This window comes from Notechis scutatus, chromosome 1, assembly GCF_049901735.1.
Source record: "Notechis scutatus isolate UNSWTSFEM ecotype Mainland chromosome 1, rNotScu1.2, whole genome shotgun sequence".
Classification (NCBI taxonomy): domain Eukaryota; kingdom Metazoa; phylum Chordata; class Lepidosauria; order Squamata; family Elapidae; genus Notechis; species Notechis scutatus.
The window spans coordinates 187,513,520-187,529,604 of record NC_142009.1 but is presented as its reverse complement, the minus strand read 5'-3'; the positions used below and the strand labels follow the sequence as shown (position 1 = coordinate 187,529,604).

The 16,085-nt window shown below is 48.8% G+C and overlaps 1 protein-coding gene across 1 annotated transcript; it reads left to right on the top strand.

Moving 5' to 3' along the window:
- The first annotated feature begins 12,320 nt into the window (after nucleotides 1-12,320).
- Nucleotides 12,321-13,938, top strand: HOXD11 (homeobox D11). Its single transcript, XM_026677743.2, has 2 exons — nucleotides 12,321-12,939; nucleotides 13,703-13,938. Exons 1-2 carry the CDS (start codon nucleotides 12,321-12,323, stop codon nucleotides 13,936-13,938), a joined length of 855 nt encoding a protein of 284 aa, XP_026533528.2.
- Nucleotides 13,939-16,085: the final 2,147 nt, after the last annotated feature.

Genomic DNA, 16,085 nt, shown 5'->3' with positions numbered 1-16,085 from the left:
AAAACCAGTCAAGGTGACAGTCACGATTGGTACCATACAAGCTCCGCCTGTTTTTCTATGTTCATCCCACCATCGTGGCCGCCATCCTGACTTCTTTGACCTCCGCGGACATTCCTGGTAGTGTGAATCTTCCCGTTTAGATATCTGACTAGCCAGTACGGTAGCTGAATAACTAAAAAGATCTGCAATTCGCAAGAGAAGGAAGTCAAAACTTTAGCTCTTCATAAAGGGAGCTTACGGAAAAAACTGAAACGCAGAGCTTCAAGAGAATGCAACCACCAGGTTCCGAATATAATCAATATAGTGAATGAATTGTTTATTGCCTCGTCGAATAAGCTGGGTTCTACCTCACGTCCCAAATACCCAGCAGCGATTCGTTGCTCTTTCAAAGTAATGTCTTAGCCCCTAAGTCTAGCGCGCGTGGTAATGATGATGATGATGATAGATTCAAACCACAGGTCCTTGAAATGCCTGATAGAAAAGACGGATTATAAATAAAATGAAGATGGAAAAGTAAGGCCAACCCAATTTAAAAGGCGCGATTCGTCTGTCTTCAGAGTATTTGTGTATTTCCCAGGAGAAAAGCGGGGGTTTTAAAGCGAGGTTCACTCGGAAGACCTCAGTTCAACAGGGGCCTTAAAGCGAGGGCCGGTGAGCCATCGCCTAAATAAAATAACGAGGGGGGGAAATCTCCGAGTTAACTCCGATCGGGAGATTCGGGCCAGCTGGAGGCTGAGACTGTGTCGTTTCGCCGCCTCCTTTTTCACGGGGTCTCGGGTGGAACGAAAGCCACAGCCGAGAGCTCCTGGCGCTCGAAAGGAAGATGGACGCATCGGCGATTTAGCAGTAGGGTTTTCTCAAAGGCCCAGCTGGAAAGCTGCTGCATTTCTCAAGAAAGGCATCCCAGTGAGCCCCTGGACTTTGAAAGCCGAAGGGCAGCAGAGCTCTCCTGCAAGGCGCCGGAGAAACGGCGGAGAAAAAGACCAGGCCTCCCGAAGGGCCGACCAGCCCGAAGGCCGACCAGCCAAAACACGGACGATTGGCTGTACAGCATTTAACGGGAGCCGAACCTTTGCCTTCCTTGATGGACAAAGCTACCGCTTCCATCAGCCCGACGCAGGGACTGGTCGGGGTTGATGGGAGCGAGGGTCCAACCCGTTGGAAAGGCCGGTCGAGGCTTTTGACAGTGGGCGCAACAGAGGCAGGAGGTTCGGCGAGGCGCCTGATAGAAACGCTTGATAGAAAAGACGGATTATAAATAAAATGAAGGTAGAAAAGTAAGGCCAACCCAATTTTCCTCTCCTCCTGTCTGCGGTTTTGGCAACCAAGCGTCAAGGCCTGATCCAATTCGGTCTTATTTGAGGACCCTTTTCCGGCCGGTCTCGGCCAACGATAGTTCCTTTCTATTTAGCACCTAGTCACATTTGGAGAGAAATCGCCTAGGAGGCCCAAGGCGGCTGTGGACATCCCAGAAAGCCTTCGAGGCGTTTTTCCCCCAACAATAAATATACTTCGGCCGCGTTCTTTGTCTGCTTAGGCCCGCCTTTCCCGAGTATGATTTTTAAAATCCTGGTTTTAGGGATAAAAATCTGGTGGGAATTGTTCCTTCTTCGACGGAGATTGCCTGCTTCAAACCTTCCAAGGCGGGTTAGACAAGAATTGCCGTCAGTTTGTTTAGGAGTAAAGAAAAGAACCTGAAGGGAGCGAAAAACAGGGGAAAATTGAGATTCTCTTCTTTATTCCCCCACCCCCAGTCCCTTCTAATCTCCCCGCTGAACAAATCCGCACAATATTTATGCCCTTATTTTTGGGCAGAGGCGGGAATGGGGTGAAGGAGACTTTCCGTTTCCCTATATTAATAGTTTGGCTTAAACCGTTTTCCAAACGAAAGGAGGCCGCGTTCTCTCCTGCAACCTCTCTGCTCGGGGTAAGAGTTCCAGGACTCTTCGTGTAGTGATTGGCAGAAACACAGCCTGGGCACTAAAGTTTAGTGTCCCAGAGAAACGATTAGGGAAGTCTGGGGCCGCCCGGGTTCTTAGCAAAATGGCTATTTTCCACCGTCGTTTAGTAAGATTCTAAAGGACGCCCAGAGATTTTTAAAGAAATGCATACAAACAACTCATTGGAAAGAATACATACACCCATTGAGAGAAGTAATATTCAACAGTATCGTGTTAATGGAAATCCTGGGAAGAAAAATAAGACAATTTGCAACGCTAAATCGTCGGGAAGGCTTAAGGCTTAATCCTGCTGATCTCGGATTCATAATAAAACGAATAGAATTCCGTGGCGTTTCCGGGTCAGAGAAATTGGTCTGGGTATTTTAAGTATAAAGCGAGATTCTATTTTTTTTAATTTTTATTTATGTATTAAATTTATATCAAGCGATCTCTGGGCGGCTTACTGTATCCATGGCGAGCGGTCTCCCTTATCGTGGAACAATTTGTATTAATAACCTGCAATTATAGTCAGCAACGATATGCAAAGATGGAGTGATATTTTGTGAGTTGGTTTACAAGCAGCTTTTCGATTTTGCATAACGTTTCGATTTCTCCGGGCTATCTGTAAATCTTGGACCCCGTCCGTCTTCCGCAAACCGCTAGAAAACTCGCCTTCCGCTTTGGAGTCCTTCGCACGCTCACAAAAGCACAATCCGTTTCCCTTTTGCAGCAAGCCAGATATCAGAGACCCTTGCAGAGAGATCTTGCGCCTAGTTCAAATTCTAAGAGAACCCGGACGGTCACACTGTTTCCTAGCTCCTGGAGGAGGGCCCGTGTGCAAGTGGCACACGTATTGGCCCAATGGGGCAGAAAGGAATCTGGAGGAAAAGGATCCAGATGGATTGATGTGTAAAAAGAGCTGTTATTAACTTTGGAAGAGTTCCAGGAGAAGCCACGGTGTAGTCCGAAATAGAACGAGGCTAAATTGAGGGCAAAGACAGGAAACAGCTTCGCTTTGTGCAAGACGACTCCTGAAACCAGACCAGGGCAGCGGGGAGGGGCAAAGAGGAGGGTCTACTGCCCCATCTTCCTCACCAAGGCATTCCCCTATCCGTTTGTCCTTTTGCTGGAAATGTCCCTTCTCTTTCCCTCCCTGTGCCCATAACCTCCTCCTCTTCCTCCTCAAGGCACTGTGGTCCCTCACCATTTTTTTTTTGTGTGTGTGTGTGTGTGCAGAACTTCTGCAAAAGAGCCAGGCGGCGGTGGCAGAAGTGGCGTGTGCGAAGAAGGCTGGGACCGTTAGCGCTTATTAGGACTCCCTTCTTCGAATTTAAGGAATCGCAGCCGGCTTCAAGTCCTTCTCTTGCAGGGCCATTGCAGCATCCGACCAAGAGGCTTCGGCTATCTGGCTGCCTCTCGATCTGGCCCTGGGATACCGACTCCTACTTCTCCGCCTGGTCTCGTGCGCAGAATTCCAGGGTTTGGAAGGGCGCCCGGGGCCTCTGGGCAGGTTCGGCCCATCCACGCTATCCACGCTCTTGTCCGCCTTACTTCGGCCCAGCGGCTGAACTCCTCCCGCTCCTCTGTTTCCCGCAGTAGCGGGGGAGTGGGGGGGGAGGAACCGCCCGGGTCTCCCAGCAAGGCCTTCCCAGTTCACCGAAGAGCGCTAAACCCGGCGAAGAAGGGAAAAAACGACCGACCAAGGAAGCTGCGAAACTTTGGCTGAAGCCCACGGCGGGGAGATGACGGTGGGTGGTAGAGATGCCCCCGCGGGAGCCGCAGGGGTGGCCCGAGGCGATTCTTTGGGGGAGGTCGGCCCTGCGCGTTTCGGGCTTCTTGGGTAGGTCTCCAAGCAAGCCGTCAACTTGAACCTGGCGCTACCACTCAAGACTGAGCGGCGGCGACCTTGCCTGCACTACGGTACGTTCAAAGGCACCCGAAGCCATTAACATTGCTTTGCTTTGACTTCCAGCCCGGCAGCACCGCCCCCGCTGCCAGACTTCAGCGGGTCGGGTTTCAAACCCCCGTTGATGTCCCGAGCCAACCTTTAGGAGTGCCCCATTTCAAGAAACGTTGCTTCTTTAAGGGAAGGGTTGGGATCTTCGCTCCATGCTCCGGTATCGGGACGCGCCTATTCATACTCCGGTGACCTTCGGGACCGGGGAAGGGTTTTAGTGCATTGGCGCGGTCGGCTCATCCCTCAACTGCTTCCACCCGGAGGCCTGCGGCCCCGACTCCCTTCCTGTTTCTCAGATACCGGCTTTTACGCCTCCTGAGCAGCTGTCCCGGACGCTCGCCGGCGGCAGGCTGCGAGGCGGTTCCTTCTGGGCAACCCCGACCCCCCTGGCCCTGTTCGTTGCAGGGCTGCCTTGGATGTTGATCGAGGAAAGGCGCAAAGGAAGCGCCCCCCCCCCTTACCCCAAGCAGCAGAGGGCCAAGCTGGAAGGCCCCCCGCTCCTCCTCCAAGAGTTCCACAGCCGACAGCAAAGGGGAGACTCGCTCTCGGCTACCAAAGAGCAAAGCTTTGCTTCCAGGACCGAAGAGAGGATGTAGAAGCGACGGAGGCGACATGTCAACCGCGGGCGCTCGATCGCGGCTAGGAGTTTCGCAGCCCTTCTCAATCCGGGACTCTGCGCGCTGGCGCTTCCTTAGGGAGTTTCGAGCCCCGGTCCCCAGAACCGCTATTTCTGGAGTACCATTCGGGGAGTGGGGTGGGGTGGGCGGGGGCAGATTTAGAAGGGAACCAAGATCTTTCTTCATGAACTGTTTTGAGTTCGCGGGTTGGCTGGACTCGTCTTTCTCAGGAAGGAAGGAAGGAAGGAAGGAAGGAAGGAAGGAAGGAAGGAAGGAAGGAAGGAAGAAAGAAAGAAAGAAAGAAAGAAAGGAAGGAAGGAAGGAAGGAAGGAAGGAAGGAAGGAAGGAAGGAATAAGAAAGAAAGAAAGAAAGAAAGAAAGAAAGAAAGAAAGAAAGAAAGAAAGAAAGAAAGAAAGAAAGAAAGAAAGAAATAAGAAAGAAAGAAAAAGAAAGAAAGAAAGAAGGAAGGAAGGAAGGGAAAAAAAGAAAGAATGAAAAAAAGAAAGAATGAAAGAAAGAAAGAAAGAAAGAAAGAAAGAAAGAAAGAAAGAAAGAAAGAGGGGGGAGAGAGAGAGGGAGGATGAGGAAGAGAAGAAAAGGGTTGTTTTCCTCCCCCCTCCTTTTGGCAGAGGAGGGCGGCGGGCGCTAGAAGCCTAACGGCCTTTCTTCCCGTCCTTCCTGGGGAAACTCCCGGCCGCCAAACCTCTGCTAAGCCTAACCGGCAGTGAAGTCTTTGGCATTCGAGCGCTATTCCTCGCTCGGACTCCTCCATTTGCTGGCTCCTCCGCGCAAACTTTTCCCGGCAATCGGAATCGAAATCCGGATTTCTAAGAACGTTTTGTTCGTCTCGGAATCGGAGCTTTGTCGGAGCCGGAGCGGGCAGATGAAGGCTGTCCGGAAATCCCTGGGTCTGTTCCGGATATTTCCTGTAGAGTAGACTTATTGGGGACTCGCAACCTCCGCTGAGCTTGCCTTCTAAGTCCCAACCTGGCCCCTTTTAAAGAGAAGAAAGGCCAGGAGATATGGGGGCCCTGTTGTGTGGAATGGATGTGTGTGTGTGTGTGTGAGAGAGAGAGAGAGAGGGAGAGGGAGAGGGAGAGAGAAGGGGGGGCAGGAGATTCTCTTCATTCTCCACAAACATCTTTGGCAAGGGCAAAGGGAAAGGGGACCCATTCCCACCCATGGTCAAGGACACGTTCCTTTCTTTCTTCACCTCAGAAGAGGCTCCCAAACTCTTCCTTTGCTCCTTTTGCAAATGCGCCCTTCCTTCAGCCGCATCTCCCCACTTCCCCCCTCTCCCGGTACCGCCGCCCATAGCCGAACCACTTTGTCTAGCAAGGCGAATCCCTGCTGTTCGGTTTTCCCAAGTTTTCTTTCGCTTCCCCACCCGCTGCTGCCCTTGGGCGGTGCACGCCGCCTTTCCTTCCTGCAGGCGTCCCTTCGTGGTTTAGCTTGACTTTGGCCTTGTCCCGAAGCTAAACAGACAACCAGCAGGCCAAAAACCAAAACCCCACCTTCTGCCTCCCCGATGCGGCTTCCCCTCCCCGTCCTCCACCCTCATCCCGTCGCTGCACTTCTAAGCTTCCAGTTGGATCAAAGTGCCTCTCGGAGGCAGAGGTGCTTTGGTGGATCGTCCGATAAATCGGGTGGCGTCGTTTTCTAAACGACAATATCCAAGCGGGATTATTTTAAAAATTAGGCATGCATTCTTTCCTTTCTCCCACAAAACAGAGCAACGTGTTTTGTGCAATATGATTGCACTTCTTTCTTTCCCCACTCCCCTTCAGACAATATGCCGATTTTGAACTTCCATGATGAAAAAAAATTCTACCAATGTAAGGGGGAAAAAATATCCCTACCATCTACCTAAAAGCAGAAAATAGTAGATGATTTATATTACTCTATATATTAAGTCTTAATTTAATTTGAAGAATCAGTTTAACACTAGGCCACATCAGTGCTGAGATGGATTGGAATTAAATCAGTCAATTATAATGATAACTGATACGCCATGTGTGAAGGCATCTATTATATTTTATTTAATGTGGAATTACGAGATTAATTTACTTACAAGATTCACTTAGTTTTGTTTTGTTTTTAAAAGATATCCTAGAATTATATTTCAGAAAGAGTGACTATACAGCTGTTATAGTTGTTTACAAACTGTACTTTAAAATACTGCAAATGTCTAAAGGGAAAACACAAATATTGTGGTATTTAATTTCATATTACCATTATAATAGTCTGAATATTTAATGATTTTTAAAACATCAAAAAACCCGACCCCAAAATCTGCAAATTGTTGAATTCCAGGAACAAGATTCTATCAGTTTCCTCTGAATTGTATAGAATATATTTTCTGCTATGCTACCAAGGGCGCAATAGATCTCAGTGTTTTAGTAATGCATTAAAGCCATTAAAACCCAAGCACTTATTCATATTAGCCTGTACACCATAAAATCAATGAGTTCTTTCTTTCATTTCTACAGCTTATTACTAGGGCAAAATACAGTTGTTGCAATGTCTTATTTATTTCGTGTAATTATTCCTGTGCTGTTTGTTTGTATTGACTTTTTGCAATATTTATCCTTACCAATATTCATCCTTAAACTAAAAATAAGGAAGAAGCAGAAACAACGCTTTGTCTAGTATGTATATTAGATGATTTGTCTATAGATTTATTTTGGTTAGGCCAGTGAAATAGATACACAACGTTTATTCATCGAGGATATAAAATGCTTTTTTTCTCTCTCTCTACACCCAGGCACATTTGATATACATATTTCGGTGGGCGATGGCAAGCCTATGAAAGATAATAATCCTAGATTATTTAGGGCTAATTTAGAGATAGCGAGATAGCTGGTTGTAAGAGAAATTGATAGCTTCTCGGTATTTTTAATACATATTTTTATTTCTTTTTTATTACGACCACAGATCGTTCCCATAATCCTGACGGGTGCAAGTACAAACAGCTCTCTGTAAGAACGCAGATATTCACGGCTATGGGGATTTGTTGTTCTTCAGCAACATTAAATCCATTTCTCCTCGGTTGCCACAAATGCAGCCCTCGCACTTGTTTACTCCAACTAAAGCCCCGTTATAAAACACAGAGGTCTCCCCTCACACACACACACACACACACACACACACGGAAAAGGACAGCCTTCTCTTACAGAGACCAGAGGGTTGGGGTTTTTTGTGTGTGTTCTGTTTCGTGTAAAAAAAAGATTGCGGGTGGTTTCCCAACCGGGCAAAGGGATAATTATCTTCTCGGGTTCTTTTAGAAGAATAAATTTGGACCCGAGCCGAGTTTGTAACCGTCGGGTCTGAGGGATCCACCACGGATGTGGTGTGCCTTGCTGGACTTCTGGGTTTTTGGGTTTTTTTGTTGTTGCTAGTGTGCACATAAGTATGCCCATGCGCGGGCGGGATGCGGCGGGGGGGGGGGGGAGGGAGGGAAGGGCGGGGGGGGCGCGCGCACCCCGAGGCCAAAACACGCCCAAGCTGGATTGCCAGGCAGGCTTCCTCGGCGACACAGGCGCGCGCAAAACCGCTTCTTCTTCTCCCCCAAATCCGCATCTGGCTGGCGTCGACGGAGCTGATAGGCTGAGCCCGGGAGGCGGCTGGCGCGGGTCCCCGAGACTCTGATAAGGCAGAAAGGAAGGGAGGGCAGGTTGAGTCGGGTCGCTTGGCGGCGGCGGGGCGCTTTTGTGCTTCCGAAAGGCGCATAAATAACCCAAGTTTGACAGGAAGGAGAGGCGCAGACCTGGAGCGGCCATAAATGAAAATGACGCAGGCTCCTTTGCTCCAGTCGAGCTTTTACGAGAGGTGCCAGACACTGTCTCTTCACGTTCGCCAGATACGAGGGGCGCCATAACAAAGTTAAGGTCAAGTTAGTGCCTTATCTTGGGTGGCACCGAGATGCTGCTGATGCTGCTTCTCCTCCGCGCGGAGCGGCCGAAGCGCAGCCTTTCGGAAGGAGTTGGGAGGCTCGTCCCCCGCTTCTTTGCCCTGGAGGCTCTTCGGAGCTGTCCCTCGCCTCACCTCGGCAGGCTTCCAAGACGGCGAACGGTAACGTCTCCGCAGGATGCTACCCCGAGCGCTCCTTTGCAACGGAGGAGGAGCGGGGAGGGAGGGAGGGAGGCGGGCGGGGGGGACGCCGCTTCTTCTTCCAGTTCCGGAGGTCTGAGCCAGCCGGAAGATGCTCGGTCGGTTCCTCGGCTTTTGGGGATGCGGGGAGGGGGGAGGAGGAGGAGGAAATGGGACGGGCGGAAGGCTTTTTGCTCCCTCTTACCCCGATCGCCGCCGCCGCCGCCCGCCCTGCTTTTCTTGCTTCTGCTTCTGGTTAGCAAATGGTAGCCGCGTCCTTGAACTTGAAATGGTGGCAACTACTTCGCCCGCAGCTGCAGTGAGCGTGAGTCTTCCTGCTCAGCGGGGTTTGGCTTTCAGCTTCGGGTTGGGGGCTGGGCTGGGCTATCGGTGCCCCGGATTTTTTGGGGGGTGGGGGGTGGGGAGGAGGCGGAAGGTCGAACGAGAAAAGGTCCTGGTGGGATGGTAGGGCAAAGTAGTCCGGAGATGACCGGAGGGATTGTTACACCTAAAAGGAACAGCCTTGCCTTCTCTCTAGGCGATTTGGACTACAAGGAGCCATTTTAGCGGCGCCGCCCAGGGTTTGGGAGATGGGGAGGGGGGTGGAAGGATGCGTCCATTTCCAGCAGAAGCAGAACCAAAAAATTCTGCGCCTTGGAAAAGCCGGAGGTGAGACTGCACTCTTTTGGCTGGCGTTTGGCGAGGGTGCCGGGGACGGTCCGAATCTCAGGTGTTGGTTGGATCCAAGGCGCGCCCGAGGTGGACGTTTCCAAGGGAGCAGGCGGCTGGGATCGTCTACGGCGAGCCTTGAAGGAAGACTTGGAGAGCCTTGAGGCAGCAGGATAGCTCCCTCCTCCTTCCTTTTCCAAAGAGGGAAAGGGGCTTGGATTTGGCTCTGCTGAAAGGTGTTTGGCCAGCCATGTTGTGCCTCTCCTCCTCCTCCTCCTCCTCGCCTTCTTTTCTAGAGCAGAGTGCAAAGAGGCGTAGTGGGGGCTCCCCCCCCCCACAAACCAAAGCCATCACCAGTCTGCCTGCGACATTTATGTGTTCTGACTAATTTGATGTAGGTACTAAGATACGTTATGTTACAATACCGAAAACACTTGTTGGCTCAGCTCTTTTGGCATCTGTTGGTAGGTGTGTGGAAACATAATAACAGTAGTAATAGTTAAATTTATTTGCCGTCTGTCTTGCGGTTCGAGGAGACTGAATGGTTTATATAATATGCATTGTATAATTTTGTATAGAAATATATTATATAATTGCACATACATATACACAGTGCTTCGCATGCTTATCTGCTTAAATACTTTTTAAATAAAACGTTTAAAATAGAATAATTTCTGGCATAGAAGTTTATACAGTTGTCTACAGGATAATTTGGTTTTGGTCTTTCCTTATTACAGTTTACAAAATTCCCGTCCTTCCCTTTCCTTCCCTTTCCTTTCCTTTCCTCTTTCCTTCCTCCACCATACTGCTAATATTAAACAAAAGAAACCTCGTTAATTAACTATCTTTTGCAATGATTTTTGGTTGTAACATGGATAATGCCCTGCATATTTTGGATTGTTGTTGCTAAAATCATCACAGGTAGTTTGTTTTCTGAAGTCTGATATAACTTGTTAATTAGATGTAATTTGGAGAAAAGATATAGAAATAGATTTGGAATTACTTTCCAGTTTGATGCATTTAAAAATATGTATTTTTAGCAAGATATGCTTTCATTTGAAAGGCAAAACAACACCCTGGAGTTAAACTTGACTACGCAGTTTAATCAAGCCAGGTGTGAAGGAAACATCTAGTTGCTTTCTCGGGTATGATCAAATTTGTTTAAATAGATGTAATGTGGGGAGAAGATGTAGAAATATATTTGGAATTATTTTTGAGCTTGATGTCTTTAAAAAGATGCTTGTTTGGAAAGGTGTTATTTTCATTGGAAAGGCAAAGCGATTTCCTGGAGTTAAACTTGACTATGGCAGCTTAATTATGTTGGATGGGGAAAGAAAAGAAGTGAAATGGAATGGATGGAAATATTTGAATTCCGAATTGTGGAATCGTTTCTTGCTGGGGTTTTCCGCCATGTCTTTCTTTCTTTCTTTCTTTCTTTCTTTCTTTCTTTCTTTCTTTCTTTCTTTCTTTCTTTCTTTCTTTCTTTCTTTCTTTCTTTCTTTCTTTTCTTTCTTTCCTTCCTTTCTTTCTTTCTTTCTTTCTTTCTTTCCTTTCTTTCCTTTCCTTCCTTCCTTCCTTCCTTCCCTCCTTCCTTCCTTCCTTCCTTCCTTCGAATGTGCAGCCCAAGGGGAAGAGGAGCACCCAAAGGGTGGGGAAGCCAAGGACTGTTTCAAGTGCACGTGACTGAGAGGAAACGGGAACAAAAGGTGCCCCTGTATTCCCCATTGGAAAGCAGAGCCGAAGGGGGGGGAAGTTGTTCTCCTTCGAATGACCTTGACCGGCGAAAGTGAGAGTTAGAACAGCCCCTGGACTCTCCAAAAAGAATCTTCCTTTGCACCCACCCTAAAACGTCTGATGCGGAACCCCTCATCTGCTAGGTCAGGAGCCCTCAGAGGGGAGGCTCAGTACCTGGCAGGTAGGACCTCATGCCGAGATTCAGGCGTCCTCTTGTTCCTCTACTCTCCACCCTTCGGGTCTGGTTTGCACTATACCAAAGTGTATGGAACGCGCATGTTCCTCTGTGTGTGTGTCTGTGAGAGGGAATAATAGAGCAGAAGGCTAGAGAAGAAGGTGCTTCTGCCCCACGGAGATTTGGGGAATCCATTTTAAAAAAAATAAAAGCGGGAACAGTCGTGGGGCGGCGGGGGGGGGTGGGTGGGCAGGTGTGGTGAAATCGTGGGCGAAGAGCCCCACTCTGCTCCCGGAACCTTTGCCAGCGTGGCTGTCAGAGGAAGAGCGAGAGCAAGCGAGCAAGAAAACGGCGGGAGGGGAGAGAAAGCGCTTAGCCACAAGCTAGCCTGTCACTATGAACGAAAGATGCCCTAATTTGATATTTGGGGGAGGGGTTGGTTCGCGGAGTAGGAAGGGGTGGGAAGAATTCCTCTGGGGCACCTTTTTGGCCTTAAAGGCTCCCTGGGGCTGCTTGTGTTCATCAAGAGAGGAGAAAAAGGAGGGGTGGGTGGCAGAGGCGCCCCGGTTTGGCGTGGCTTTAGTGGCCTCTGGGTATGGCTGGCAAGCCCAGGTGACCCGAAGCCCCATCTAATAAGGTCGCTTCCGCTTCTGCTTCGGAAGGAGAGGGGAAGAAGGGAGGGCCGAGGGGGACGGAAAGCGGGCGAGGGGCTAGTCCTGGTCCCGTTAGGGCGAAGGCGGCTCGCGGTTTGACTCCGCAGAGCCCGGGAGGCGGAGGCGGTGGGGGACGGGGGCGGAGAACGGACTTGGCGTAGAAGTTTCAGCCCAGGCAGGCAGCTGGCCCGGGGGTGGAGGAAAGAGGCCGATGTAGACATATATATATATATATATATATCAGGACGTTTCTCCATCGCCTCCGTCACGTGACATCAATTACCCCTCGACTCGATCAAGACGAATTGCCCGTCAGCCCGCGGCGGGATTGCTTCCCCTTTCTCCGGGGCGGCTGGTGGCCAAAGCCTGGCGGGCACCTAGATGGGGCTTGGGAAGAGCCGAAGAGCTGGGCTCCGGCGCTGCTTGCCTCCGCCTGCTTCCACTCTCCCAGCGGCGAAGCGGAGAGGGAAGAAGAAGAAGCAACCATGAGTAACTTGGACAACTGCGGCAGCCTCGGCGTGTATCTGGCCCCGGCCTACTACATCTCCCCCTCCGATTTCTCCGCCAAGAGCCCGTTTCTGTCCCAGCCGCCTCCCGCCTGCCAAATGGCTTTGCCTTACGCCTCCGCCTTGCCCGGCCAGGTGGCCCCGGGGGGCGAGGTGCCCGCCGCCTTCCGGGATTACGCTGGAGGAGGAGGGGGAAGCAACAAGTGGGCTTACCGGAGCGCTTACAGCCCGGCTTACTACGAGGAGGTCTTCCACAGCCGGGACTTCCTCCAACCGCCCGCCAACAGGAGCAGCGACGCCTTCCTCAAAAGCGATCCGGTTGGCGGCACCCACCCCGCACCTTTCCACAGCGCCGTCGGCAGGAACGGCGTTCTCCCGCAGGGCTTCGACCAGTTTTACGAGGCGGCCCGCGGCTGCGCCCCTTGCCCGACCGAGGCAGAAAAGGAGAGCGACAAGGACCTCCAGCCGCCGCCACAGTCGAGGAGGAACGCTGCCGAGCCGAGCTCCCACCTTCCCGGGCCGAAGAAGAAAGCGGGGGACGAAGGCAAGGCGGATTCCTCCTCGGGGGAGGCCCCCACTCCCAAAAGCCAGGGTTCAGGTAAGGTGGAGGGTGGCTCGGCTTCCTCCTTGCTCAATAGGGGGAATCCCAGATCGAGAAAGGTGGATGGAGAGAGAGACAGAGAGAGAAGAGGCAGACGACAATCCATCCGTTCCTCAAGTCTCAACTTTTCCAGGTGCCATTTTATAAGCCATTTTAAAGTTGGCTTTAAGTAGCATTCTTTATATCTTCTCCGGTCATAAAACCTGTTTTGGGCTTCGAATCTCCCCCCCCCTTTTTTTTTTTTTTTTTTTGGAGGGAGGAGAAGATATTTCTGGTCCCTTAAAAGCACTTCAACCCAACAAAGGAAGTTGCTCACTGTTCAAAGGGGAAGGGGGGCCTGTCCGATAGGGCGAAAGGGCGCTTCTGAAGAGAGGAAAGAGTTAAGAAACGGCCTTTGTTTCACCCCCTTTAAATCGCTTTCCATTCAGAAAAGCAGGAGCCCAAATCTCCTCACCTGGGACCTAAGCCTTAGAAAGTGGGACCTAAGCCTTAGAAAGTGGGACCTAAGCCTTAGAAAGCAACATAATGAGGGTGGGAACTTAGGGCCATCTTTCTTCTTCCCTTGGTTTTCCTTCTTTCCTTTCCAAGCCACTAAGCCCAAGGGATCTGGAGGGAGGCTGACCGTTGTGGTGGGGAGAGAAAGGAGTCAGTTTTCCAGGGAATAACAGTCGCTCTAACTGTCCGTGAAGAAGATCTTGGAATGAGGCCACTGCTGTCACTGCCATTCCTCCTCCTGTCCTTTTTTTCTGACCATTTCCAGCACTCCCCCAGAGATCACGGAAAAAGAGATGCCCTTACACCAAGTACCAGATTAGAGTCCTGGAACGGGAATTTTTCTTCAACGTGTACATCAACAAAGAGAAAAGACTCCAGCTGTCCAGAATGTTGAACCTCACAGACCGACAAGTCAAAATTTGGTTCCAGAATCGAAGGATGAAAGAAAAGAAACTCAACCGAGGCCGTATGCAATATTTCACGGGAAACCCCTTATTTTGAGAGGAGAAGCTGGGAGAGTGGGGAGGAAGGACAGCTCTCCCTTTATTATCCAACCAGACATTATGGGCACAAAAATCCAGAGGTTTACAAAACGTCCACAAGGGCGTTTTATTATTATTTTATTATTATACTACACAAAAACAACAGTGTACACAGCAAATGAGATAACTATGCTGGGTTTCGTATCACAAATCACTAGTCGAACACTTCCCAAGCATTTAGGACTGCGTGATGTATCAGGCGGGCGGATTATGCGAGCAGATCCCAGTAAGGTGGCCTTCTGCAGCTGACCCTTGGTGATTTTGTCAGCGCCAATTCTTTTTAAGTGCTTGCCTAGGTCTTTAGGCACAGCACCCAGTATGCTGAGTACATCATCATCATCATCATCATTATTATTATTATTATTATTATTATTATTATTATTATTATTATTATTATTATTATTATTATTATTATATGCTATTTCTTTGTCTCCTGGTGATCTCATGGGATTGATAGAGCAAAACCTCCCTAAAAGCAACTGGAGTAAATCCAATACTCCATCCTAATGCTGTAGTGTTGCCTTTCTTCTTTAACAAACGAAGAAAAAAAACAACAAATCACCCACAATATTCATTTATTTTATTTTCTCACTGTCTTTGCATGGCTGCAACCATGAGACCTTGTGTGAATCTGGCAGTTTTAAAATCAGCGCTTTTAAGCATCCTCGGTTACTCTTTTCTCCTCCTCCTCCTCCTCATGCACCATATAGCATGGTTAAAGGGGACAATGTGCATTGGATCCATAGCATCGTGCTGGTTAGAGAAGGTTGGGAACTCTGTTGTCGTATCAAGGCCCGGAACGCTGCCTTGTACTTTTGTACCTCCATGATTTGCTAGTTAAGATGAGGCTGTCTCTTCCATTTCCATCATCTGTTAAATTATCCATTTCTGAAAAAGCACCCCTGTATCCTTTCTGAGCCCACATGAACCTGTATCAAACTGCATGTGGTCCCACGACCTTATATTTTAAGGGGGCAAATCCAGAAAGGGGAATGTTTTCCACACTGAGGGCTGAATAGCCGAACATGTGCAAAATCCATTCCATTGTTATCACTAAACATTGCAAGGATTTTATTCTAGGACCCTAAATGGCTCATAAAAAATACCCCTATTGGAACTTCAGCTGTGAAGCCATAAGATGAAATTTCACTATGTTGTAAGGTTTGGAGAAGCTCAGCTGTGGTCTTACCGGTAGATGCAATCCACTCTTAGAAACTTCCAGCTCCAAAACTTGAACTTATTCATGGGAAGGGGAGAGGAGGAACTACATTCAAGAGAGCAATTTTTAAAGGCATTCTTGCATATTATTGACATGCAGAGACAAATTAATAGAAGGATTGATCTGCTTTACTACTAAATGGCTAACCCTTTTCCCCCACTTTCTCCTGAAGGAATTTGGTAGAGGTTCTTCTCTCCACTTTGTCGTTGTGGCCTGTTTAAGCTGTTTACAAAACCTTGAACTGTCTAGACAACACCATAAAAACCCAGGGTCTGTAACGGCTTAATTAGGCTATATTGTACACCTTGTGTTGGGTGGGAAAAAGAAAGATTTCCACAAGTGCAATAAAAGAGGCAAGTGAGAAAACAATTTGACTTTTTTTAAAAGAAGAAACAGAAAAGGGAAAAGAAAAAGAAAAGGAACAGTTCGCCTTCTCTTTGTGTTCATTAAAGGCCAGATTGGAAGAATGAAATACCAGGAAATGCACAAAGTATGCCTTAAACTAAGAGAATGTAAGAAGATTGGGAGAAAAAAATTTTTTAAAAAAATTTAAACCAGAAAAATTAAGTATATGCCTTTGAACTTCCAAGATGTCAAGGTCATCACCTTTAACCTTTATGAATAATTAGAAGCCTCAAAGCTTTGCCTCTGATATTCAACTACCACCCACCCTTCTGGGCTTCCTACCCGTTCCTCACTTCCTGTTTTCCCCCTTTGCTTCTTCTGTCTCACACTGGCATATCCTCATGGGTGCCTAACAAAGAAGGACTGCATACCAATTCAGATCAATGGATCCATCAATTTAACCTTAGCACTTCTCTGTATTTATCTACAATGAAACATTCAGAATATTTCACCAGTGTGTGTATTATAAAAATCCTCTTCAA